At 41.0% G+C, this 27,795-nt stretch overlaps 1 protein-coding gene and 1 long non-coding RNA gene across 2 annotated transcripts in view; one reads left to right on the top strand and one right to left on the bottom strand.

Annotated features, from left to right (window-relative positions):
* Nucleotides 1-27,795, top strand: part of MYO3A (myosin IIIA) — a 241,079-nt gene that overhangs the window by 196,497 nt on the left and 16,787 nt on the right. The window contains exons 25-29 of the mRNA XM_077153504.1: nt 1,075-1,186; nt 3,387-3,549; nt 5,442-5,565; nt 8,622-9,534; nt 11,236-11,380. Coding sequence (XP_077009619.1) covers nt 1,075-1,186; nt 3,387-3,549; nt 5,442-5,565; nt 8,622-9,534; nt 11,236-11,380 — 1,457 coding nt within the window. The remainder of the gene's footprint in view (nt 1-1,074; nt 1,187-3,386; nt 3,550-5,441; nt 5,566-8,621; nt 9,535-11,235; nt 11,381-27,795) is intronic.
* LOC143677495 (uncharacterized) lies at nt 16,063-26,762 on the bottom strand. The gene is made up of 3 exons (XR_013172631.1): nt 26,523-26,762; nt 17,747-17,810; nt 16,063-16,242 (listed from the first exon to the last, which is right to left on the bottom strand). It is a non-coding gene; the product is annotated as an uncharacterized LOC143677495 (long non-coding RNA).

Raw genomic sequence — 27,795 nt, 5'->3', positions numbered from 1 at the left:
GTGAGAACGTGGAGAGGACTCACCCACGGTGGCTCCTGGGATGAACCGTGAGGTCCCGGCTGGATCGGGAGGGAAGAGAAGGCAGGAGGGAGTCGTAGGCTGAGCCCAGCTGGACCTGGGAGGGGTGGCAATGGGTGAGGAGCAGTGGGGACTGAAGCGGGTGGCTGAGTGGGGGGAGGAGCTCTCTGCTGGGCTCTGGCTGCAGCTATTTGTGCAATGGGAGCAGAAGCTATCACCACTGCTTCATTCCAGGCTGGGACCAGGAATCCCGAAGAACCTAAAGCAGCCATTCTTCTGTAGATTTAGTGGAGTGAGACCTGGCAGAGCCAGAATATGTATGTGGTCCTTTGAGGTTTTCTCTAGGGGCTCATTTTCATATATGGAGATTGATGCTTAAGGGGGGGTCACATGATGTGCCCATGTTCACTCAGGTAATTCATCAAAGCAATAAACTCAGCTTTAATTGATCTTTAAGATTTTCTTCCCTGAATTCACCCCCTTCCCTGAGGAACTCATGGCCTCTCTCAGTTCTTTTCTGCATGACCCTCTTACTCCTTCCTCTGAATTACCGATGGATTGAAAAACAGAGAAAAACCCCAGCGAGCGACAAATGTTAACTCAGGAAAAAAGACAATGATGGAAGGTCTAGACATAGGGACAGAAAGGTTGGGGAGAATTAAATTCCTTGGCCCAATCTTAAGATCCACTTCTGGTGTTTTTGTGAAGGTGAAAAAGAGTATACGCGTTCCCATGGCTTCCTGCCCCTGCAATCTTTCCACTTTTGTGCACCCAGAGAATGGTGGAAGTGAAGGGGGGTTGGGGGGTGATTTCAGGGTTGGGAAGTCATCCCTGAAGTTAAAAAACAGTTCCAGCTTCACACGAATAGACGCGTCTGGATTTGCAGCCGTCTGTTCCAGAGTGGTTCTGAGAGGCGTGAAGAGTTCCCGAAAGAACAGACTTTTATCACATCAGGGCGCCCCTTCCTCTCCCCTGCACGAGGCTGTCAAAGGACTTCCAGGCGACAAAGACATGGGACCTTGACCCAGCACTAACCCAGCCCTGCTCTCGTTTAAGGTACGCGATTCTGTGCTACAAGTCCCACGAGGAGCCCCCTGTGAGCCCCGACACCTGTGCAGCCATCCTGGAAAAAGCCGGCCTGGACAACTGGGCCCTTGGAAAAACTAAAGTAATGTGTTCAAGTCATTTTCAGAAAAAAATCTTAAGAATTTCTTGGATCTCTTTAAACTATAACATTTTACAGTGATTGAAAATGTCATGGCTTTTTATGTTATGGAATCTCTAGCTTAAAATAGGAGGAATGCATTTTAAAATTCATCAAGGTTCCCTTCCATATCAGAACTTAAAAGTTTTGCTCTTCCTAATGGTTTCTTTTAAGACATTCAGAAAATATTTACCTTTATTCAAAAAAAAAAGGGACGAAACTTATGAGTACATCATTTCAAATAATATTGAAAACAGGTTGTCTTAATCACTGCCAAAACCAGTCAAAAAACTGTGGAATTCCTTTCTTTTTTTCTTAATTTTCAAATCTGTGATATACCTGAAATTCATCCTGAGTAAAATATTAACGATTATCACCAGACTCACTCTATGGATTTGCATGTTGGTGTGTTTCTTCTGCCTTAGATAAGAAGGAAAGAGGCACTTGTGTCCCCCAGACATTGTCATTGCATTACAAAATGGAGAGAAGGGGTACCAGGTCTTAGGGTGCTCAAAATGCACCCCTGGGGGAGCATGGAGAAAAGAGCCGTGCGAAAGCAAAGAGGAATTCATAGACCAACCACTCGAGAGTAGCCGCTTTTGGCCGCAATCATTAAAGTGGACAATAGAAACTTCTACATTTGCAAAGAAATCCACATTAGTTAAATCTCGCCAGGTAGAGGATGAGAGAGACCTTTCAAAATGTTCAGATTAGAAGTTAGTATTATAACAATGTAAGGAATTTTTTTAAATGGCAGTCTTAAATTGAAGAGCCTTCATATTCAAGAATCTGTATTTACTTCAATATTCAGCAGGGGAAAGTTGTGTATATATAAAGGTGTGTCCTTTATTTGCAAGATTTTCTTTTCCTGCTCACAAAGATGAATTCCATCTGGCAGAAATCTGATCATTTATGGTCTGAAACACATGCCCAACTTCAAATGGAGTTTTAACTTGTAAAAAGGCCCTTTGCGTCTCCAGTTCTGCATGATATTTAAGTAGCCTTTCAAAACTATTTGTATTTTTCCACTTCACCTTTTCCAACTCATTAAGATGGATAAAAGTATTTAATATAGGAACATTTCTAATACTGTGCAAAAAAAAAAAAGATGACCTTTTTAAGCAGATTGAATTTTAAATGAATTGTCAATAGCAGAATGGACTAAATATATTAACATTCAGAATGCTGTAGAAATTAAAACTAAATTTAATCAAAACCTATAATGTTAACCACTTGCCCGTGATGCCAAGCCTTTAAGTCATGGAACATGGAGGGAATTCTACAGTCAGAATTACTAGGTCTCCTGTCACTGTTGCCACATTTGAATTTAAGTCACTTTCTTAGTGGATCCAGTAAATCCTCTTTAAGGTAACTTTACCGGGAAGTTCAGCTTTTAAAGAGAAAGAGAGAGAGAGAGAGAGAGAGAGAAGACCCTTCTTATTTCCCAGAAGGATAGAAATCCCTTAGATGAGAAAACCCTAGGCCTTCAGGCTCCTCCATTGCTCTGAGTCATTTTGATTTTAGAATGATCAGAATTCAACCCTCCTTCCCCCATAACGAGCATGGTTTCCAGTGGGAAAATCATTCATTCCTTCTACATAGGGCCCTCCCTCCACCCTCCTTTTTCCACCCACAACACTGTGAGTCCCCAAGGATGGGTCCCCCTGCTTTCCTCACCTTAAGAGTCCCTAGGAGATAAGCACAAGTAGTAAGTCTCAATAAATGTTTGATGAATTAATTAGCACAACTAATTATTATAATGAATAATAATTAATTCATATAATTATTATGGTCCTCTATCTTACCAATAGATTTGGGAAACATTGTTGCCTTTTTTTTAAATAGCATAAAAAAATAGCTTTGCTCCAAGCATCTGATACTGAAACTTAGATAAACGAGTCAACATCCTCCATTCTTCTTGGCCCTAAAGCCTAAAGTGACCCATTGCAAATCAGTCTGATTGCCAGCTCCCTTGTCCCATCTCCAACAGAGGGTTTCTTCAAGCCCCAAAATCAATAATGTCATGACAACATCCAGTCCAAAGAAACAAAGGATGGTGATTTTCAAAATCGAAAACAACTTAGTTCCCCAAAACTTAGCACGTGCCTTTTGCATATCTGCGTGTGGTTAGCTTTATTTGTACTTTTGTCTTCATTATTTTAAGGTGTTCCTTAAATATTATCATGTGGAGCAGTTAAATTTAATGAGAAAGGAAACCATCGACAAGCTTATTTTGATTCAAGCCTGTGTCAGAGGATTCTTGGGTTCAAGAAGGTACCTAAAAATACAGGAGAAAAGGAAAGAGAGTGCTATCATCATACAGTCAGGTAATCACCCAGACATGTTCTCACAGTGTAACAAAGCATAATGTATGCTCATATATGGCTGTGAAATAAAATCCCTACACAGCACTGCTTATGTACAAACTCTAGTTCTAATGTAGCCATGGTGTTTAATTCTGGATAGTAGGATGAATAGAGGGCTGTAAATAGCCTCACTTCATATGAGGCCATGTTTCACTGCCAAATGAGTTATGAAAAGGCTTTTTTTTTTCAGGAGCTTTAAGAATTTTGGAATTGTGGCTAAGAGATTGTATCTTAAACTCCAATGAAAAGGATTGCATTTTGATGTCTGATGGTAGTGAGAATGAAAGGATTGAAATTTCAGAAGAAATGATGAGAACCCATTAGTGATGGAGAAAACAGGTACAGCAATGTCTTCTGAATACAGAAGGAATCCATCAGTGCATCATGAAATGGACTTAGTCGAATCTGGCATCAAAAAACAGTTTAATTCCAGACTGTGTTGCCTTGATATGCTTTCCCAAAACTAAATCTAAATCAGATTATTTTAGTGACTGACACTTTCAATATTTGGAGAAATGGTTTTTAGTAAAATAATTTAAAGTGTAAATGTTCTGATAATGAAACACAACTTACCTATTGTGTTAGACATGGCAGGCGATTGATTTAATTATAGATCTCAAGAATCCTAATATTGTAACTCCTTGGACAATAAGATTTTTCCTATTTTATTGTAAAGGTTACACTGGCCATGGCTTTAACAATTTAATTATATCTCATTTTGTTAAAGGGCATCCATTTCTTTCTGTTAATGATACAGAAATAATTTATAATCATGTTTCACTTCAAGCTTTTATTAAAATTCATTAATGGACTTTGGATTTTGCTTTCTATTTTTCTATAAAAAACTAAATTTAGAGCCTAGAATTGCTTGGTAATTTCTTTCTGATTTTTTGGACTAGACACTCAGAATGAAAAAATGTGTTTTACTTTATAAACATATACACATACAGACATTGTAATCTGGGATCTGGCCTAATCCATCTTGTTTTTTGATGCCAGATTCGACTAAGTCCATTTCATGATGCACTGATGGATTCCTTCTGTATTCAGAAGACATTGCTGTACCTGTTTTCTCCATCACTAATGGGTTCTCATCATTTCTTCTGAAATTTCAATCCTTTCATTCCCACTACCATCAGACATCAAAATGCAATCCTTTTCATTGGAGTTTAAGATACAATCTCTTAGCCACAATTCCAAAATTCTTAAAGCTCCTGAAAAAAAAAAGCCTTTTCATAACTCATTTGGCAGTGAAACATGGCCTCATATGATGTGAGGCTATTTACAGCCCTCTATTCATCCTACTTAGTAAAAATATCCTGCTTTTCTGTAGAAATATTCATGTGTTTGATTATGGGTTTCTGCCCCAGCATGGGGAATGTTATAGAATGTATATTTGCTCTGTATTATCATTCTAAAATTAAAAAATAATCTGAATCCTGAAATATATCTGACCCTAAGGATAATGGGCTAATGGGTCCAAAACATAGATAATAGGAACTCTTTCCCATGAAGAGATGAACATGGCAAAAATAAAATGAAAATATTAAATGTGCAAATGAGCACACTTTATCTTTGCCATCAGTTTAACTCATCTCTATTCTTTTGGTTTCATCTTAATTCTCTCCTTAATACAACTCGTACTTAAGTGATTTTATTGCTATAACTTGTCATCTAGAAGAATTTCATTGAGTCTCATTTTTTAAAAAAATAAATCTGTTCTGTTGAGGGATTTTACATTCATTCTCCTCTTTGACATGGATTGATGTTCAAAAACCTCTCCTTTCTACTCATTTAAATCATGTTCCTTAATTTCTTATGATTAACGCTATTGTGGGTCTTATATGTTTCAGCTGCAAGAAGACATCTCGTCAGGAAACAAAGAAAAGAAATAATTAACACGAAAAACGCAGCAAGGACAAGCATTCAGGACCATGACCAAGAATTTGACTACCAGAAAAACTTTGAAAATAAAAGGTATAGAGATGTTGATTTTGAGACCATTTCAACATACCAATTTTTTGAAACCTGTAAGGTCACAGAATAATGTTCACACTCCTTCTCTACCCAACCAGCTTCCTGAAACAGATGCATCCTTGTCACTTTTGTGCTCTCCGATGGCCGCACTCTCCTTCTCGAAGTTGGTCCCCCTTAGCTACTGTCAGACTGTCCTCCACAGTCTGGCTCCTGATGCTGAGCCATCCTCATTTCCACACCGACATCCTACTCCATGTGTAAATAACGCCCCTGGGTTCTCCTACTCGGTCCCCAGAGGTAATAACCAATGTGCCACCGTTCTTCAGTCATCACCGCCAGCTGCCCCTTCTTTTCCTGAGGCCCCTTCCTAACATTTCCAAGTGCATCTTAGCAGACCTACCTCAGCTCAGGTATCTGGGGGGTGTCCTTTCACTAGGCAGTGAGGACAAAATCTGATCTTCAAATTGTTCCTGGCCTCTTTGGAAAGAAGTATAACTAATGAACACATGATTCTAGTACAATGGGTTAACTGCTGTACAAGTATACAGAGGGCTGAGTGGGGGCATGGGGAGGGAGCCCTAGCTTGAGCCCTGGCTTGGTAAGGTCTAGAGGATGGGGGTAATGTCTAGATTACGTGCCTAAGCAGTGAAACTTGAATTGATGGAAAGATGAGTAAGGATTCTCCTAGGAGATAAAGATTTCTGCATCCCCAACCCCAGCCCCCTTATTAGCATCAGAACCAGCCAAGGCAAGGAGGGAGGAGTGGGGCAGAGGAAATGCCCCCACCCACCCATATCTACCACCAATATTGTCTTCAAGCTCTCCTGCTCTTCCCTCATGACAGCAAGGGTCTCAACTCCATGAGTTTCTCTGCCATCTCTTCCCCTCACCTTCAGCCACACTCTATCACCCAAGCCAACCTCATGTCCTTATTTGAAAACCATGAATGTTTAGCATTTGGCACTTACTGTTCTTTGTGTATTCAGAGAACCCCATATATGGTCTTTGTCTTTGTCTACAAAGATCCAAGTAAGAGATTTTGTTTCCCTTATTACTAGTTACATGAAACAGTACAGCAAACCTCAAAAAAGCCATAGGAGTTGGGGATTGCCTCAGGAGTTGGGGGTGGGTACTGTCTGTGAGCCCGATTCTTCAGGAGTCAGAGGCAAATGTAAACTCCAGTGACAAATGGAGAGAGAGACAGGCTAATTTTATACTACTTCTGGAAATTACTACTTACAGAATTTAAATGACTACTTCTCAATATTACATTTATTCAGAAGGTATGGTGCTCCACTAGATAACGAGCCCTTCTTCTGAAGACATGAGGGATTACTGTTCAATTTAGCAGAGTTATTAAGCATCTACTATGGACAGACAAGGTCCACTTCAGGGAGGATGAGAGTAAATAAGAACCCGTCGCCACCTTGGCCTTGGATGGGGAACTCCATGTTAATTGGACTAACTGCCATAGACGGTGGACCACAAAGTCAGACACAAAAGAAGTACAAGCAGAGAGTCAAGAGACTGTCTTTCTGAGGAAGTTGAGAGGGAGGTGGTGAAGGGAGAAGTGGGAGATCCTGACACACCCCTTCCAGAGAGCTGCAGGCCAGGGGCTTGGCCCTCCACTGCCCTGACTCCCTCTCCCCACCTACCTGCAGCCCTTTCCCTTCACCCTCACCTGCAAGAAGGAGACCCTCCGCTGGGAGCGGGAGGAAGGTTCAGTCCCCCAAACCACCCCAGGACATGTCAGCTGAAATCTCCAGCCCTCCCTAGGTTGGGGTCCATGTGGTTGGTCCCCGGGAGCAGCAGCCAGCCTGATCCTGAGGTCCTCTAAGGCACGGGGGAGAGCGTCTTGGGGACACGGAAAGGACCAGGACACCTCAGCAGTGTGCGCCACAGGGCTTCACCAGTAAAGTTTCCAAACTCATCTGTACATGGATTTTTGAAATGTTGTCAGGTAGGGACTGCATATTTATAGTCTCACACCTATTTTTATTTTCACTAAAAATAAGCATTCTCTGGGGGTTACTGCAAAGGTGTTCATCACATGATGACCCTCAGTGCCTCATAGAAATTACAGGAGCTCCCGGTTCCCCACTTGATTCTCTGACTGATCCCTGGCAGAAAAAATGGGGATCCTGTTGTGTGCCTCCTGTGTAAGCCTGGGAATGTAATTCCTAGCTAAGAAATGGCTAAGGAATTAAAAATGAGTCCCAGTAGCCTTTTCCAGGAATGAACCAAAGAAAAGTCCTTCTTCACAAACAGATTGCAAAAAGACCCAAGCTCTTGCATGGCTTTTCTGGGCCAAGGAGAACGTTTTTTGGCCAAAGCCCCGCCACCCCTCCGCCACCCTCCCCCAGGTGGCAGGGCATCAGGGCGTCAGGTTTTGCCTTTTGGACTCCACCTGGACACTGTCTTTGTGACCAAGCTGCTCTTGTGAAGGTTTTGCCCTAGGCTTAAAAAAAAAAAAAATAGATCTTATCTTCCAGGTAAGGGGAAATCATTTTGGAAGGATATTAGTAAAGTAACAACTGTGAAGTTTGGGCTGCTAGAATTGCATGCTCAGGGACTGTAACAGTGACACACTTTCCTTTTAATTTTGAAAGATGTCTGCTGTGACCAGTAGCCTTGGAGCTTATTGAAGTACAGTGTGCCAGCCCCATGCACACACTCACTCGCTGGTCCCAAATCTAGATATATTCTCACGACATCATCACTGAAGGCATTTTTCTTTAGAAAGGGGCCATGTTTTGAATGGATTACGTTCCTGGGATTTTGGTACCACAACAAAATGAAAGATGCGCTTACTCAAATGCTGGTACATTTTCCTCTCCAGATTGCAACTGGTTTTCTTATTATTTGTGCGGCCCTCCCAGTCGGTGCCAGATTTGGGGCAGCACTTGATTCACATGACTTGATAAATTTTTTTGTTCTTTTTTTGTCATTGTTCCTTTTCCTTTCCTCCCAACATTATATAGTGCATAGCTGCTGCCAAGAGAGGTGATCAGCTTCAGTTGAGTATTGTCTAACCAGATGCAATGTCTTTTACACAGGGGCTCTTTCGAGAAGAAACAAACCGAAAATGCCATCTTGGCCAATGAAAGTGCAAATCGGGCCCCAGAAAATAGAGGAAGTGCACGTGCAGGGAAGGCGTCTGCTCTCAGAGCTGAAGAAGGAGCCCGTAAAGCTGCAGAGAGTAACCACAGGGCCCATCAGACTCTGAAAAAAATGAATAACGCCCATGGAGAAGAGGCTAAGCAAGAATTGCCTGTGGCCAGGGACGCTTGGGCAGACGTGAACGCCAAAGAGAAGACTCTTAAAGACTGGGAAGAGGGTGCCAAGGTTAGGAGCATGGAGAAAGAGGATGCTGTGGCCCAGAGTTACTATGAGAGGCCCCTGGAGGAAGGAAATTTGGAAGAATCCAAACCCACAGGTCTGGAGAGGATGGGGGTCTCTGGGAGGCCATGCCCCTCGGGGCCCCAGCTAGCAGAGAATGGGTCCAGGCCACCTTCTCTTAAGAAAACTTTGGAATCCAGTCTCAGCCAAAGGTCGGTTTACCAAAATGCAGATTGCAAGGACAGAGAGAAGGCCACGTCTACAGCTAGCCAGAAAGCACCTGCAGCGGTGGGCAGCCCCAAGGGGAACGGGCTGAGGCCCGGGTGGGTCAAAGAGAAGCAGGCTGAGCAGACAATCCAGAGCCTGGGAGAAGAAGATAGAGCCGCCGTGTTCATCCAGAGCAAATACCGCGGCTATAAGAGGAGGCAGCTCGTGAGGAAGGATGCGCTGGCATCTTCTTCAGGCCAAGAGACTGTTGCAACAGCAGCGGAAGGAGCCAGGCCCACTGATGATTTATCTTCCCGTCCCATAAAACGTAAGGAAACCTGCAACGTCAAGGTGGGGGATGGCAAAGACCCAAAAGCAACCTCGGAAAATGAAACGTGGGATTTGGCAATCTTTACAACACAGGTATGTTAATAAATGTATTCACTAGTAAAAATGTCTGGGAATTAGAAATAGCCGAATTAAGCAAGGAATTAGTTAACACCTGACATATTATTTCACCTGTTTTTAAGAGACCCCATACCTTTTTTAAACAAAATGTGTCAAGGGTTGTGCTATTCAAATTACCACTGACTTTTAAGCCAGTGTACTCTGATAAAAATAGTATAAACATAGGATAGAAGTCTTGTGTCACAGAGGGACCAGAACTGGTTTAGACAGGTTACTAAAATTCTGCCATTTGGCAGTGCAGATTTTCATGTGCTTGTGATATTTTTCATCATAGTTACAAAAAACAAAAACAAAACAAAAAGTTTTCCAAATCCTTCAAACCCTGTGATTTCTTCTTACCCCAGATGTTATTTGAGAAGCATGATGACATATCAGAATTAGACATGTACTCATACAAGGGCAGATATGCAGTGAAGGTGTTACATTGCAACAACAAAGACTCATAAAGAAAATCCCCCCTTGGAGAACATCTCATACCACAAGCTGGCATATTACAGCTCTGTTTCTAGAAGGAAAGCAGGAAGCCATTGGCTTTAGGTCTTCTTATGGAACTCTGATGGATTAGTACAGAACCAGAAATGGCCACAGAAATGGGTCCCATCAACCTTGGTTCCACTTCCTGCTTTCTCTTACTTGCTGTTAGACCTTAAGAAAAGTCATTTAATGTGTCGGCACCTTTAGTTTCTCCAGAATAAAGTGAAGGGTTTTAACCAGATGACTTCTAAAATGCATATTCTGAATTAGTATGATGATGTATTAAATAATAGAAGAAATACCATAATGCATTAGTGTAAAGAAAAATCACCTAATACCCCCAAGTCCCTATGCTTGGCATGTTGTTCCCAACAGCAGCTGAACCCGTGAGAAAGCACAATGACTGTCGGGGAGGTGGGGGGGAGGCATCTCCAGCTTCCACCACCCTCAGAGACCTGCCGCCAATGGGTGCACCTAGCCTCCTCCAGTTCTCTTCTTAAGCACTTGGGAAGAGCGGGTTTCATAGGCAGACAGGCCACTGAGCAAAGGGGTGCCCCCGTTCAGTCGTGCATCACTGTCCTCACTCTGAAATCCAGACCAGGGACTAGAAGCCGGACCTGCTGTAGAATCCCTGCACCGTCCTGGCGAACAGTGCCACACGAGTGGATGCACTCTTCACAGGGACAGAGCTACAGGCCCAAGTGTGGGGTCCCCACACCTGACCCAGCAGCCAGCCTTGAGGAGCAGGAGGGGCCAGGATGGGGAGAGGGACCTGAGGCCTGGCTCAGAAGATGGAAAGGAGGGAGGTGGCTACAAAATCAGAGGCAGCAGCCGGCCTCCTCAGGGTAAGAGCAGAAGGTCCACGCCCCAGAATGGGAAGGACAGAACCAGTTCAGGGATTCCAGCAGGAGTGGCCTGGGCTGGAAGGCTGTGAAAGGCAGGCCGTGCATGGAGGGCGTGGGGCAGGGCTGATGGAAGCTGCAGGATGGGCAGGCGGCAGCCCTGGGGGACAGGGAGGTTGTGCAGAGCCCACGGGCCTCAGTGTCAGGCCGGGCGGGCACTGGAGGAGAGGAACCCACGGCCCCAGCAATTGTGGATGAGAATTGGTCAGAGGCCAGCACAGCTAAGGAACCCTCCCAATTCTTTCCCTTGATGTAACCTGACTCGTGGCCTTCTTTTTAGATATCACAGTTATCTGAAGAATGTTTCATTCTGCAGAAAAAACTGAATGAAATGACTTTACCACAGCGGCCGAAGCCTCTTTACCTGGGTGTCTGTCCCCATAAGCCAATTAATAGGCGGGTTTCTTCTCATCAGCGCCTTGCAGGTAAAACTCAGTTGAGTCAGAATTTCCTGAAGGGGAAAAAATGCCCGATTCGTGACGTTATTTGTTTATTGGCTTCCACCTGTATTGTGTGGCAGGTTTGAGGTGACCCAGTCCTAAGTGTCTTAAGGAAAGCATTTCATTCCACTTATCAGATATGCATCTTCCAGGGTATTCTACATCCCTCCCACCTTCTCTGACTTCATTCTTCTACCTTTTTCTTTTTCGTCTTTTCCTTTTTCCTTGTATACACTTGAACTAGAACTTAGCACATGAAGCCAGATGGAAATAGAAAGGGGGTGGAGCAGAGAGCAGGGCCCAGGGTGTATGTTTGGTGAGAGGGAGCAAAGAAGTGAAACATCTCCAGGCCTTTTGTTAGCGTCGGAAGCTTTGAATATAGTGTGGACAGTCCAAATGTCAATTCAGACGAACAAACCCAGATGGACAAAAAATATCACAGTATTAAATTTTCTTTTGATAATCCACGCTACACTGTCCCCATTCCAACAACTCTGTGGGGAATTTGATTTCAGTATTCATCAGTCCTGCCCCTCTCCAGGGTTATGCAAAGGCCCTGGGGCTTTAGACATTAACGTACCAGGTAGAGCCTCTCGAGCATGTGTTTGCCCCAACATCCCAGCTGGCCTCCATGGATCTTTCAAGTTGGAGGCTGGCTGCTCCCTCCCCAGGCAGGAGGCCCCTGGAGATGGTGATTCACCTTCTCCACCCACACCCCAGGTAGGGGTCCTCTCTGCAGCCGTCTTACCCAAGGCAATGCCACAAGTAGGTCAGCGGTCCAGCTCCTCTGGCACTGCAGACTTCCATCTGGGAGAATCTCCATTGATTTTCCCTCGCCTTCTCCCCGACCCTCCACCCTCTCTCCAGCCCTTACAGATGCCCAGAGTCATTTCTACAAGGAACACTGCTTTTCCAGGAGCCAGAAAGAGCTGCCAACTTCATGCAGTGTCTGGTTTCTGCCCTGCAAAAATCCCTGAAGCCACAAAAACACAACGAGCCTGGCTCTTTGCCTCACACAGAGGAAAGGAAAAATATAATTTCATTTCTGTACATTATCCTGCCACATTATTTTCAAGTCAAGAATTATGGTGAAGCTTAAACAATAAAATACAAAGCTGCACTCCAAACGGCCTGTGGGACTCTCCACCCACTGCTCTCTGGAGCCTCCTGCTGCTAAGAAGAGAGTTAATGATGAGAGGCAGGGCTGGGTCCCCTCCACTTGGCTGCAGCCGATGGGCAGTGCCCAGGGGCTGCTGACCCACCGGAGCCGAAGCGAATGGCCAGAGCAGCGGGAAAGGCTTCCCGTGCAGCTCTGGGGAGGTGGGGACAGCGAGGTCCAGGTACTGTGGGGGAGGAGAAGGAGAGTGGGTGTGAGCAGGTGCAGGGTCCAGGTGTGAACAGCTGACCCAGCCCGCAGTGGGAAAGGAGAGCTGAGGTGAGAGACAGCTTTCCCGGGAATGTTAGGGTAAGGAGGGCAGGTCCCTCAGGGCACGTTGCATATAAGGAGCTTTGAGACATTCAAGCACCTGTCGGATGGGCAGTTGGACAGGTGGGTGGCAATCAAAGACATGGAGCAGATATGGGTATCATTCAAACTTGCAGGAATGAAGAGAGAAATGCCACAGGGCAAGCCCAGAAGAGCTCCAGTTCAGGGGTTCAGGGTGGGGGGCAGTCAGCAAAGAGAAGCAGCTGGAGAGGGGGGCAGGAAAACCAGGGAATCCTAGTCCCTGAGAAGCCGGGGGCGGGGGGCTTTTAAGAAAGCGGTATGAAGAAAAATGTGAGAGCTAGTGAGAAGAGAGCTCAAAAGGACCCATGGAATTGACTGTGCATTAATAATTACTGAATTCCCAGAAGTTATTTAAACATTAGAATAGACACAGGTAGGAAACGGGGTACAAACAATCACTGGCTACTTCTTAGGAAATTCCTGCCAATATCTGATAGACTTTTACAATGAGTATAGGCTCTGTCCGTATATTTTAATGATCTGGCAGTTGTTTTCAAAAAACGCCTTGAATAGCCTCATAAAATTTTATTGTAAAACCCAGTTCAAAGAAGTCAAACTGAGGTAGCAGCATTGGGCCAGCCAACAGTTGGACAACAGTTAATCCCTGCCCTGGATCCAGGTTCTCTCGCGTATGCCAGAATGTTCTGTTTCTCCACAGGCCAGCTCCATCCGAAATCATGGACTGGTTTTCTTTATACAACAGCCCGAATTGGCCCGTCACCTGGCATGTTTAATCAAGAATTCCCTGTCCCTCCACTTCCCAGTGCGCCCCACAGTTATCTGCACACGCCCACAAACATCACACACGTGTGTGGTGAGTTGCACGTCTGTCGAAAGGACTGGATACTCAGTACCACGATTGTCTTCCTCAAATAGACTTTCAATCCTGTGAGCAGGATGACGTCCTGTGCTTTATCCCCATTTTTCTCTCACCCTCGCACATTTATTCATCACACTGTAGACCTTCGGTAACTGCTTATCCGTTGGCTGGAAAGCGGCTTAATTTCCTCCAAGCATTGCAGCCGAGTGAAGGGTGGCGGCCGATGGAACAGGTGTAGGATGCATTTTTTCACATTCACATCTGCTTTCAGGCTCCTTCCAGTCAGAAAAGGAGGTTTATAATTTATGGAAGTCCTGCTCCGTAGGGAATCGAAAGTGCTAAGCATGGAATTTGGGTCCTGGCAGTTAAAGCAGATGCTCTCAGCAGCTGAGGAAGAGTGAAGGCGCACTGGGGTGACGGCCCGGGGGCGTTAACATGCCGTCCAATGGCCATCCCTGCAGTTGCCCTTCTTGGGAACTGTTCCCCTCCTCCCACCCCACCCCATGAAAAGTTTCATCTGCAAAACTATAATCAAGTTCACTTACAAATAATCCCATGGTGATAGTTAGATTCAGTTGTCAACTTGGCCAGGTGAAGGCACCTAGTTCTGTTGCTGTGGACATGAGCTAAGGGTGCGTGAACCTCATCTGTTGCTGATTACATCTGCAGTCGGCTAGGAGGCGTGCCTGCTGCAATTGATTTAATTGGCTGGTGCTTAAATGAGAGACCGCAACGCAGCACAGCCCAAGCAGCTCAGCATTCCTCATCTCAGCACTCGCAGCTCAGCCCAGGCCTTTGGAGATGCAGAAAGAAATCACCCTGGGGAAAGTTGTCAGAACCCAGAGGCTTGGGGAGAAGGCCAGCAAAGATCACCCTGTGCCTTCCCACGTAAGAAAGAACCTCAGTTGAAAGTTAGCTGCCTTTCCTCTGAAGAACTAATGAAATAAATCCCCCTTTATTAAAAGCTAATCCATCTCTGATGTATTGCATTCCAGCAGCTAGCAAACTAGAACCCACCATCAAGGTATCCTAAGAGTCTCCTGAAATTGTAATTTTCTCATCCTGCTCAAAAATTAACAAGCATCCTCCAATAATTGCTACACCCAACCCTGTTTTAAGAATGCAGTAAGCCACAGCTGGGTTTGGTAAAGTGGCCTGGAAAACTCTCTCCCTATTCCAAAGAAATCCCTAGGAAGTATGTATAATAAGCAAGGATAGCTAAATTTTTCAAGTTAATTTGAGCAAGCTGTGACCTTGTTTTGTAAGGGAGACATATAAAATAAAGTCCTAGCTTGTTAAAATTAACTTGAAAAATTTCTGATGTATTTTTACATGTGCAAACGTGTCAGTAGTAAAATTACGTTCAAATGAAAGCTAAGAAGCTTAAAAATAAAATACAGTGAACCTAGGAGCTGTTTACTTTTTTTTGTTTTGGTAGTTGCTATGAATTGAAACTGATATAAGCTAATGCACCTGCATTTTCATCAAGATAAATATCATATAGGATATGTCACGAGAGCATGGCTGTTCCATTATAGATCCTCATAAATGCTGTTGTGTTCATAGGTATACAGAGACATCACCTGCATTTCATTATTTCTCCCTCAATGGTCAGTAAAGTGTTCCTTTGGGGGGATGTTTTTCTTCTTAATTATGGTACACCTGGCAATTTGTGCTGAGGCAACTCATGAACAAAATAAGCAAGAGAGTAATTGCAGAACAAATAAACCCTGGCAACATGAAAACGTGGTCCCTTTCTCCTTCACAAAGAAGCAAGACCATCCACAGGCCATAATTTTTTAATGGGTTTCAAGGTTAACAAATAAGGACACTATTATAATTCCCGTGCTTCATTTGCATTATATTATTGGTTAGCTCAAAACCAAATCACTGCTGTCTTTTGCCAGGAATGCACAGATCTGATATAATTAATATACTTATATGTCTCTCAGACTAAACATAGTGAAAAAATAGTGATTTTTTCTGTTTATTTTTAAACTGTTATGACGTTTAGATTCATACAATAACCCCGAAGTATGTAGTTATGATAATGCAAATTTTATCTCCTTTATTCTTTTGGCATGCATATCATTTCAGCATTATAATGCTGACATCTAGAAATGTATTTTGTAGACTATCCGAGAGTACCTCTCTACGTGTATCTAAAAATGTACATAATTCATGTGAAAGCAATGTAGCTCAATGTTGAATTGTATATTTTACAGGAATACTTTTTCTTGAAGAATAGAAAGCAAAAAGATTTCAGGAGTGATAGTGCTTTACACTAAACATGCCTTGGGAGAATCCTTATCGACCATGGTTAATTTACTACCTCTCTGTCTTATAAATAATACAAATTAGCCAAAATGCTAAAAAATTAGTAGAAAAATTCTTCCGTGCCCAAAAAGAAATTATCTTATTGATGACCTTAAAAATTAGTGAGAATCAGGCAGTGTGATGTTGGCTCAGTGGCAGAATTCTTGCCTGCCATGTCGGAGACCCAGGTTTGATTCCTGTTATCTGCCCAAGCAAAAAAAAGAAAAGAAAATTAGCAAGAATCATTACTTTTTTAGTATTTTAATTATATTAAATACTAACTATATAAAAGGTAGTTTGCCTAAAATGATCTATTGTTAGAACATGCAACCCTAAAGAGAAGAGAAATCACATGATCATATCAATTGACACAGAAAAAAAACATTTGACAAAACCCAATACCCATTGAGGATAAAATCTCTCAGAAAACTAGGAGAAAGGGAACTCCCTCACCTTAATAAAGAGTGTCTGCATAAAACCTACAACCAGCATTATACTTAGGAGTTCAAGACTGAATGCTTTGTCCCTACATTCAGGAACAAATTTATAGTTTCAGAAAAGGCCAAGTGGGGAGCTGGGACTTTCCTCCCCACCAGCTGATAACAAGGTTCAGTGACTCTGTGGTGTCAGTGAAGACCCTTGAGGATCCTGGACTCGAACCCCCACCCCGGAGTGACAAGCTGCCCTTCCACCTCCCTTCTGGGGTGGCACTGGAGGAGACCTAGTGGAGTCAGGATTTTCACCATCACCCAGTGGTAACAGTGGCATCAGTGGAGACCATGTGGGGACCCGAACTCCTACCCTGCCGAACCATAAGGTCAAGTTGAATGAGTAGATTAGAAAAGAAGTGATGTCTCAAATAAATAACTTACGCTCCCACCTGAAGAACTTAGAAAAAGAGAACACAGTAAACCCAAAGCAAGCAAGAGGAAGGCAATAATAAAGATGTCAGTGAAATTGAAAAATAAAAAAAAGGTAGTTTGCCTTACATAAGTTTATACACTAAAATATAGATTCCTGGTGAGTTCACTGAATTAGTTCAGACAAAATACTTGACCTTAGATGGAACTCTTATTTTCTGCACCCACGTTATTTCTCATTCCATACTTTTATCCACTCTGAACTAGAGCTAACTCAAATGTAGAAAAGTTATAACAATATCTCTTCTCCCACTGCCCCATTAAATTTTTGATAAAGGAATGCAAAAAGAACAATGATGTCAATAGCACCAGAAACTGAATTTATAGCTATATAAATTTATGTATATTTATATTTAGGTTTAATAATGTCTTATTAGTACATATCCCAGCCTCAGCATTTTTTTAGAGTTTTCGTACTTAGGAAAAGAAATTATAACTGAGTGGCATTAGAGAAGATTTGTTGTTTTCGAAGATATGTGAAGGTTTGTTCCCCTTATTTTAGTTTTCAGCATTGAGAAGTTCCCTGGAGACCTGCAGAGTAAAAGCTTCACAAGGTACATGACGATGGATCTCTTTTCAAGTTGCATAAGATTTAAATGTGGTTAGTGAGGTCTTATTAGCCCCAGCCCTTATTTTCATCTTAATATAGTTGATAACCTTAAAGAGTAAAAAAGGAAGGCTAAACGGAAATTCCCAATATAATACAAATATCTGTACACACAATAAAATACACCCTTTACACAAAATAAAGGCTTAGCATACTCTGCAGCATGACATTTTCTTCTTACATTTCTTCACTGTAGCTCCTTGATTCAGAAATTGGAGACTGCCTTTTCATTAGGTTGTGATTCCCTAAGGAAGATTAGAGAGACTTAAAAAGGTTTACTTTACAGGAGTTATCAAATTACCTTTTCATTTACACATAATTTAAGTCTTTGTGAAGAATCTAGTATTGTAGCTTACAATCTTTATGACATTTGAAAATAAAGTGACACTTTTAACAGAACCTGTTTATATATTTTGACAACATTTTATTTAGCAACAAAAGATTGATTCAAAGAGAAATTATTTAGCATATTTAATAATAAAATCAATAAGGTTAAATTCATATATAATATATTTATAATTTCTTATCCCACAAAGGAAATGCCTTGTTTTTAAATATCTGGCATATTTTTAAAATTGTACATATACTGGGCCACTCCATAAACCAAAAATCAGAATTAAGCCAGATTGCATTTTCTGACCATGATGCAATTAATATAGAAATGAAAAAATCTGAAAATTATAAATCAGTAACATAATCCTAAGTGAATAAAATGGAATTAGAGCTATAAACTTTTTCAAAACAATAAAAATTAGAATAACTGCATATAAAAACTGTGAATAGGGAAGTACACCAGTGGCTCAGTGGCAGAGTTCTTGCCTGCTGTGCCTGGGACCTGGGTTCAATTTCCAAAGCCTGCCCATGTCAAAAAAAAAAAAAAATGACAAGGATCCAGCCAGACTGTACTCAGAGGAAAATTCAAATTGTTGTGTGTTCATAATTAGGGAAAAGAGGTGAAAAAAGCAAGTCAGTTAAGAAATTAAAAAAAAAGAAAAAAGGAAAATGAAAATACTCAACCCAAGTAAAAATGGGCAAGAAAAGTAATGATGACAGAAATATACCAATTAGCTAAATAGAGCTAAGATCATGTTGTTCTTTTTTTAATTAAACAACAAAATGGGCAATTAAAAAAGAAAGTCATGTGGGCCACGGTAGCTCAGCAGGCAGAGTTCTCATCTGCCATGCTGGAGACCCAGATTCGATTCTCGGTGCCTGCCCATGCAAAAAAAAACAAAAAAGTCATAGAAAACAGAAATAAGAACAAGATTATAACAACTATAATTGAGAATATTAAAATATTGGCATACGATTATTTCCACATAGTCTGGGCTGAAATATAAATTTCTAAGAAGGAAGTAAATATGACAGTAAATCTTTAAAAAAATTACCAACAAAAGAAGGTTCCAGAAACTCATGGCATTTTAGGCAAAATCATCATTTAAACTTTCATGGAACAAATAACTCCCATACTATGTGATTTATTTGCAAAAAGAAAAAGAGAGAAATAAAGAAAGTTAACTATTTTATGAAGTTTATCTAGCCTAGAACCGAAGTCTGACAAATTACATTTTCTTAAAGTGGATCAATCTCAGTTATGGAGCTTTAGAGATAAAACTGCAAGTATAATGCTAATTGACATTAGAACATTTAAAATCTTGTACAAAAAAATGCATATTACTGTCACATCACATCAAAAAGTCAAAAGAAAAAAGTCGTCTTCATAGCTGTTGCCACAGTTTCCTATAAAGTCCAATGCCTAGTGTTGTAGTTTGCTGGCTGCCAGAATGCAACACACCAGAGATGGATTGGCTTTTAATAAAAGGGAATTTATTTCATTAGTTCTTCAGAGGAAAGGCAGCTAACTTTCATCTGAGGTTCTTTCTTACATGGGAAGGGACAGGATAATCTCTGCTGGCCTTCTCCCCAGGCCTCTGGGTTCCAACAACTTTTCCAGGGGTGATTTCTTTCTGCATTTCCAAAGGCCTGGGCTGAGCTGTGAGTACTGAGATGGGGTATGCTGAGCTCTTGGGCTGTGCTACGTTGAGCTCTCTCATTTAAGCACCAGCCAATTAAGTCAAACATCATTCATTGCAGCAGGCACACCTCCTAGCCGACTGCAGATGTAATTAGCAACAGATGAGGTTCACATACCATTGGCTCATGTCCACAGCAACAGAACTAGGTGCCTTCACTTGGCCAAGTTAACAGCTGAATCTAACTACCACACCTAATCCTGATGAAAAGCAAACTCTTTCTAAACTAGGAGTAGAAGGGTATTCTACAGTCCTGGAAAGAATATGTTTCTTAAATCAATTGTCAACATCATAATGAACAGCAAAACATTGGAAGCAGTCTCATCAAAAAGCAGGGTTAAGATAAGGATGCTCAGTAACAGCACTTTATATATTTGTGAGAATTTCTAGCTCATGCAACAAAACGGTCAACAGACATTTCTAAATTGCAGACTATTGAAAAGACAAGATTGTAAGTGTATTAGTAGTCGTGAATTTTGGCCTTAAAAATGCAAAGACTGAACCAAATAATGATTAATACTAGCAACAGAGTTCAATAAAGAGATATATGTCTTCTTCCCTGTTAAAATTTATGATGGAAGAAGAGCCTATTGGCAATAATAATACTTTAAAAATTAAATGCCTTGAAATAAAACTAGCAAGAAAACCACAAAGAGATGAAAAATAAGTGCCTAATGGAAGGGCATATTGTGTTTCTTGATAGAATACAAGATATTGTAAACATGATCACTCTAAAATTAACATCTAAAGTTTCAAAATAGTGCATTCAAAATCATAATGAGAGTTTCTTTGCAACATCTGACAATGTCCCTAGAGATCATCTGTAAATTTCAGGAAGATAAGAATAATTATAAATGAGGACTTTCCTTATTAGATAGTAAATCAATAATATAAAGCTGTACTAATTAAAAATTTTTGCCTCTGCTATAAAAAAAATCAAGCACAGTTTAATGAACAGAATAGATGGCCCTAAAACTGACCCTGATATTTATAAAAGACCTTTCATTTAATAAAAGGTACATCACAAACCAATAATTAATGGATGTGTTATCCAACAAATAATGTTTAAATTTTTCTGATTTGGGGAAGTAAAAATAAGACAGGATCTTACCTTATGCTTAATACACAAATATTTTCCAGATACATTCACAATTTAAATATAAGAAATAAAATGAACAAATAAACAAGCCAAAAGAAACCAGATGTCATGAACTAAATATTGAGTCTTCTCTGCTTCGAAAAGGACAAAGCATGAGAATAGAAGGATTACAAAGGAAAACTATAATAGATTTGGACTGTGTAAACATTAAAGCCTCCTGGAAAGCATTCCTTAAAGTTAAAGAACTAATGACAGACTGGTTAAAATATTTAGAACAAATATAAAAGGGTTAACATCCATGTGTAATGTAGAAGGAGCTCTTAAAAATCATTGAGAAAAATATTAAGTCCTGCAATGATAAAATGAACAAGACGTTAACTTACTTACAGGAGAAAAAGTACCCATGGAAAAATAGACATATATGTGACCATTCTAGAAATAGAGTGCAAATTAAAAACAAGTCACTATTTTTACTTACAGAATGGCAAGAATTAAAAATAAAAAGATTTAACAGTGATGCGAATGTGCTTATTCAATTATTCTGAAGCTCTTAAGGGTAAGACTGTAAAGAGTCGGCATTTTGAAATGCAATTTGGCAATATATAAAAAAAATTGAAATAGTTTATATCGATGACTCCAGTAATTCCACTTATGGAAACATAGCCTAAGGAAATAATAAGCTCTGAAAAAGAAAAATTTATGAACGTGCCAAAAAATAAAATTGGACAACAAGAGAATGATTAATAAGTAATGCTACATTCACATGTGGAATATTAACAGCCCTTAAAATTCATTTTTCAAATAATAACCTTGGCTAATCCAACTAGAGGGTAAAATATTGCAGAATTGGAATTGGAGTACTGTGACTAAATCAGGTTAATCCACCCACACTGAAAAAGGTTCATTACCAAGAGCGCCTAAAGTACAGTACCCCAGGAAAGCTTGAGCAACTGGCTAAGGGAGAAACAAGATCACCGACCGAGATGGTCAGAGTTCACTTCTGTTTAAAGCCAAGTATGTGAATAACATTACTGTAATGTGGTGTGGAGCTTCTCCAGCCATGTGTGATAAGACTAGAGCTTCATCTCCAGACATGTCATCTTTGTTTTCAGGCTGTTTAAAGCCATTGAAAGTTTGCTTGACCTCTGCCTCAGTGTCCTAGGGCTGCCATAGCAAAGTACCACAAACCAGGTGGCCTAAAACAACAGAAATGTATGGCCTGACCATTCTGGAGGCTAGATATCTGAAATCAAGTGTTGGGCAGGGCCGCACTAATTCTGAAACCTGCAGGGGGGAAGGCTTCCTTGCCTCTTTCCAGTTTCTGGTGGTTTGCTGGCAATCCTGGGGGGTCCTTGGCTTTTAGCTGCATTGCTTCAGTCTGTGCACCTGTCTTCCCGTGGCCTTCTCCCCGTACCTGTATGTGTCTCCTCTCTTCTTAGAAGGACAGCAGTCATTGGATTAAGGGCCCACCCTACTTTGGTATGATCCATCTTAATGTAATTAATTACATCCGCCATGACCCTATTTCCAAACGAGGCACCATGAGCTAGGACTTCAGCATATGGTTGTTTTCTGTTTTGTTTTTTTTAACATGGCAGGCACTGGCAATTGAATCCGGGTCTCCTGCATGGCAGGCAAGAATTCTGCCACTGAGCCACCATCTCACCACCCAATGTATCTTTTTGAGGGACACAATTCAATCCATAATAGCATCTCCTCTGACCATGCTCATGACCAGATGTACACTTGTGAGAAATAATATTGGTGTATTTCACCTTGATGTGAATCCAAAAAGTCTGTGGTCTATGTGTTATAAAGCCTGAGCAGAGGGCAAGAAAAAAAAATACTGCGTTTTAAAATCATAGAAAATTACTGTTGACAGTCAATAATTTTTTAAAATTTGGTTCTTTGGGGTATAATTAAGATAGGTTTTATACTCAGGCTATATACTCAAAAATTTATGAACTGGATGAAGATCAGTATTATTTTGAAAAACAACCAGAGTATAATTAGGGGGTCTTGAGTTTCCTTATTCTCCAGGCAGGTGAGCACATATTTTGATGGCTAGACAGTATCCCTGGAATGACTGTACACAGCACATGTAGTCACAGTGGTCAGCATGACAGCCAACTAGCCCCAACAAAGATGGCTCTCAAAACATCATCAGCATTGTGTACATCCTCAGATGCTTCTCTGTTGGTGCCTTCTTCTGATGACAGTGAAAACAAGCCTGGGAGCATGTCATCTAACCCCGTGGATGACAACAAATCTAGCCTTTGAAAACTCTAACCCATGGCCTCAGCCCAGTGAAATGGCAGATACACAGTGTTCAAGTCCAAGAGACAAATGATAGTTCAGAGAGTGCATCTCCTGTCCTCCCCTCTTCCTCATCCCCAACGTGGCTGACTTCTTTTCCTGTTTGCCTTGTGGCATAACAAGAAGAGAGGGAGGAACAGGCCAGGGGCATCAGCTCCTTGCCTCAATCTGAGGGTGTAATTCAAAAACTAAAAGCTCAACTGTCGAGGGTCTGGGTATTAGTGCAAAGAACCCAAATCAGAGAGTGGTCAAAAGCTTCAAGCCCATAATCTCTAGGATAGATACAAGTGTAAGCTGGGGGCATAATCAGGTAGTAGAAAAGGAATGCACTAAAGGCATCAGTGAGCTGTTCAAAACGGGGGCCTGGGTTCATATCCTACAGAGAAGGTCAGACGAAGGCTGAGAGTCTGAGCTGCTAAACAGTAAATCATCCCCTATGGGTAAGAACACTGGGGCCGGGGGAGCACCTACCCTTAAAACTCTTCACCCCCGGTAAACTCAGAAGAACACAGGCAACCCATAGTGGTCAAATCCATGCCATGTTGGTTAGGTTAATGCGTCAGCTTTTGGCCAAGTTACAGCGCCCAGTTGTTTGGTCAAGACCTGATTGTTACTGTGAGGACATTTCATGGACTTAAATCACCAGGAAGTTGGTAGCCATCAATGACTAATGACCTCTACAGTCAACGGAGGAGGTTGCCTTCAACAATGAGAGAAGTCTCATGCAATCAGTTGAAGATTTTAAAAGGAGAAGTGATGATTTCAGCAGTTAGAGGGAGAATTTCCATCTCTCCTTCAGCCAGACAGATTCTAGAGAATTCATGGAGGACATTCATCAAAGATGCTGGCTTTCAGCCTGCCCTGTAGAATTTGGACTTGCCCATCCCCACAGTCACATGAGACAATTCCTATGAAAATAGTATAACATTTACACATATTGTCTATCAGTTCGTTTCCCTAGAGAATCCTGACTGATAAACATGGCGACCATGAGAAATGAAAATACCTCCAGAAGTTGATGGGGCAAAGCAGAAAGGAGCAGGGCGAAATGGAGCCAAGCCCCCCAGGCTCTCAACGCCAGAGTGGTGGCCTGGCTGAGGGGCAGGGTGAGGGTGCAGCCAGGACAAGGGTGGGACCCTGTGAACCTGAAGTCATGGATTTCCCGTGGCCCACCATCTTGCTTCAAGGTCACAGGCTGGCAAGAGCAGTGGAAATTTACAAACACTAAAAAGGAGATTTCTTAAAGCGATTACAATAACATCAGTGCATTGCTGTTCTGCTACTATCTTATTTAGACATGCCCTATTTAGGCAAATTATAAACTCTGCATGTATACGTAAGTAAAATAGTGTAATTATTAAAATGAGGATATGTGCTTAAACTGAATTTTCTAAAGCAAATATTGGTACCAAGTTTTAAATCTGTCATCTTTCTCCTTTGCCCATTGATTCTCAAAAAAAGTGTGTGTTCTTATAAACTAGAACACTTAAGGAAATTATTGCCAGAACCACAATATAAATAAATATTTTACCTTCTGGCTATTGAATATAGCAGTAACCTTTACAAGCTGATATTTATCATGCACATCACACCACACAGTCACAATCCTAATTTTGCTAGTGCCAACATTGATATGCTGTTGATAATTTATGATTATAAATGTTTATGTCACTTTTGTAATTAAGGGGTTAGGATGACGTTAGTAGACAGCGTGCTTCCCCAGAGGAATAAAAATTCAGGAGGCCATTGGAGGACAAAATAAATTTCTGCCTCTGAAATATTTGTCTGCTGATAAATTCATGGGAAGTTTGTACTTCAAAAATAGAAAATAGTCTGGGGAAATTTAATCTGAGCAATCAGACCCTGTTAAATACCTTCATCAATAATTTCCGTTTCCTTCATCAATAAATTCCCTGCCCACTCTGCCTGGCAATGTCTTAAGGGAGACACTCTCCAAAAATAGCCCTCTGCTTCAGATGATCCCCGTAAAGGAAAAAATCAATAAGGTGACACTAAAAGCAGGTTCTGATAGATACAAGAATTAATCACAAATTTTGAACTCAGCACATTTCAACGATTTATTTCTATATATTCATACCCATATGCACACTTATAATTTTATATAAATGTGACCATACCATGCATTATATTAATGCAATCTTTTTTTTTCTCTTTTCTTCCTGTTTCCTTCTCACTGTTACCCCTCCCCAACCCCTATTACTGTCTCCCTATGAAAGAGCCCTTGTAATGTGTATTCTTTCACTTTTTTTGCAGATGTGTGTACATGCATTTATACACACATACACAAATAGAGTTTCATTGTTTTACATAAATAGGATCATAATGTAAACATTCTAAGCATCTTGCTTTTCTAATGCAGTGCCTTGGCAGGAATTCCTGCACATTCACCAGAATAGCTCTAATAGCTCTAATTCATCCTTTTTCATGGCCACATAATATTCCATAAGTGGATCCCAATAGTTTATACATTTTCCCTGTTCTGAGATATTCACTTTGTTTCCATTTTCGCCACTATGAGAAATGCTATAGTAAACATTTTTGAAAATGTCTTTATATACTGAGATTTTAATTTTTATGGGATCAGTCTAAGGAGTGAGGTCATTGAGTTGAAAGTTATTTCTGGTTTTGACAGATAGCTTTTCTAAAAGGCTCTAACAATTGACATTTTCTTCAGTAATCTGTGAGTATACTTTTTCTGACATCCCATCAGCAGTGTTATCCTTTTTTTAATCTTTTCCAATCTGGCTGGAGTAAATGATATCTCATTACTTTTATTTATATTTCCTTGTCCGCTGCTGGTTTCAGATCCTTTCCCATGTTTTTTGGCTTTTTGGATTTGCTTACCTCAAACTGTCTTTTGTCCATTTTTCTGTTGGGCTATATATTTTTAGTCATTTGTTAGCACTCTTTGAGTATTACAAATACCAACTCTGTTTGTCATCTGTGTAGTAAATATATTTTTTCAAATCTGTCAAATGTCTTTTGACTTCCAAGCCATATAAAGGTTTTCATCTATTTTTTGATAGACAAATGTGCCTACTCTTTATATGATCTCTGAATTTTAGTTAAGATGTTTTTACCCCTGGATTGTTCATAAAGTCCCTTAGATTTTCTTCCAAGAATTTGCTTGGTTCTTTTATTTACATTTGTCTTTAAAGCATCAGGAATTTATTTTTATATCCAGTAACAATAGTGATCCAGTTAACACTAGTATATTATCTATTATTCATTTAGCTCTTGGTCTCTAAGCTAACACAGAATCACTCAAATCTCTAAGTATCTCCCAACACTTACCACATGCAGGAGGGAGTTTGAACTAAGTCATGATCCTATCATCCAGAAATGTGGGCCCCTGTTTTAGTTTGTAAGGTGCTGGAATGCATTATACCAGAAACGAAACAGCTTTTAAAAAGGGAATTTACTAAGTTGCAAGTTGACAGTTCTAAGGCCATGGAAATGTCCAAATTAAGGCACCAGTAAGAGTTTACCTTCACTCAAGAGAGGCTGATGCTGTCTAGAACACTTCTGTCAGCTGGGAAGTCACGAGGCTGGCATCTGCTGGGGCCTTTGGTTTCTGGAAACCTCTCTCAGCTGGCAAGGCGTACAGCGACCTCTGCTAGCTTTCTCTCTTCATTGCAGAAGGCTTCCCTGGGGGCATTTTCCTACAGCATCTCCAAGGGTCTCTCGCTGTGTGGGCTCTGTCGGCACTAAAGTTTTTTCCAAAATGGTTTCCTCTTAAAGGACTCCAGTAAGCAACCCCAGCTTCAATGGGTGGACATACATCTCCACGGAAACCACCTAAGCATAGGTTACCACCCACAATTGGGTGGGTCACATCTCCATGGAAACAATCTAAAAGATCCCATCCAGCAATATTGAATGAGGGTTAAAGAACATAGGTTTTCTGGGGTACAAAGTAGCTTCAAACTGGCATGGCCCTGTTATAAAAAATATATATATTGCAAGTACAAACAGTAAGAATCATTAAAAGAAGGATGAGATTAGGTTTCGAGTGATTTAAACAGACAGCAAGTACCATGGGCCCTCCCAAAAAAAGGAGTTGATGGGACAGTTGGTGAAAGATTCATGGAAGAGAAAAGCCTAGAGACAGGTATCAAAGGATGCTTAAGATTCACATGGGATTATGAGAAAATTTTCTGCAAGAAGATGGGAACAAACAAAGTTTTGTTGTAAATATGGGTGTCAGAATTCCAATGAGGGAACCAGGCTGACCGGAACAGAGAGTTATTTTAGAGGGAAGTGGGACATAAAATTAGAACTTCTGAGATTGTAAGAAACTTGGAAAATCAGAGTTTAGACTTGACAAAGAAGGAAAAATATGTCATCACAAATTTTTGAAAAAAGGAATTTTTATAATTAACACAATATTCAAGGAAGAAAAATCTGGTATTCACTTGTGAGATAACGTGGAGACCAGATTAAGACTCTGCCACAATTATCAGTGTGGGACACACAGCAGAAACCACAAGGAATTGGGAGCAGATGCTTCAATCCAGGAGGCAAAGGGAAGGTCAGTTATTCACTCAGCAAACTTTTAGTGAGTACTTGCTTTGTGCCAAGTGTTTTCCCAAGTGCCAGGAAAACAAAGATAAGTAAGATAAGGGTCTGCCCTCAGAAGCCTCATCCTCTCCCATGGACTCAGGGGGTAGTCAATAATGTGAAATGATGATGAGGTCAGAAATAATAAGGGCACATGAAGGACTTTTGCACTTGGCAATAAAGCGGTCACCCTTGACATTT

This window comes from Tamandua tetradactyla, chromosome 1 (assembly GCF_023851605.1).
Source record: "Tamandua tetradactyla isolate mTamTet1 chromosome 1, mTamTet1.pri, whole genome shotgun sequence".
In the NCBI taxonomy this organism is placed as follows: Eukaryota; Metazoa; Chordata; class Mammalia; order Pilosa; family Myrmecophagidae; genus Tamandua; species Tamandua tetradactyla.
Note: the sequence above shows the minus strand (reverse complement) of the source record. Positions and strands in the feature narration are given on the sequence as shown.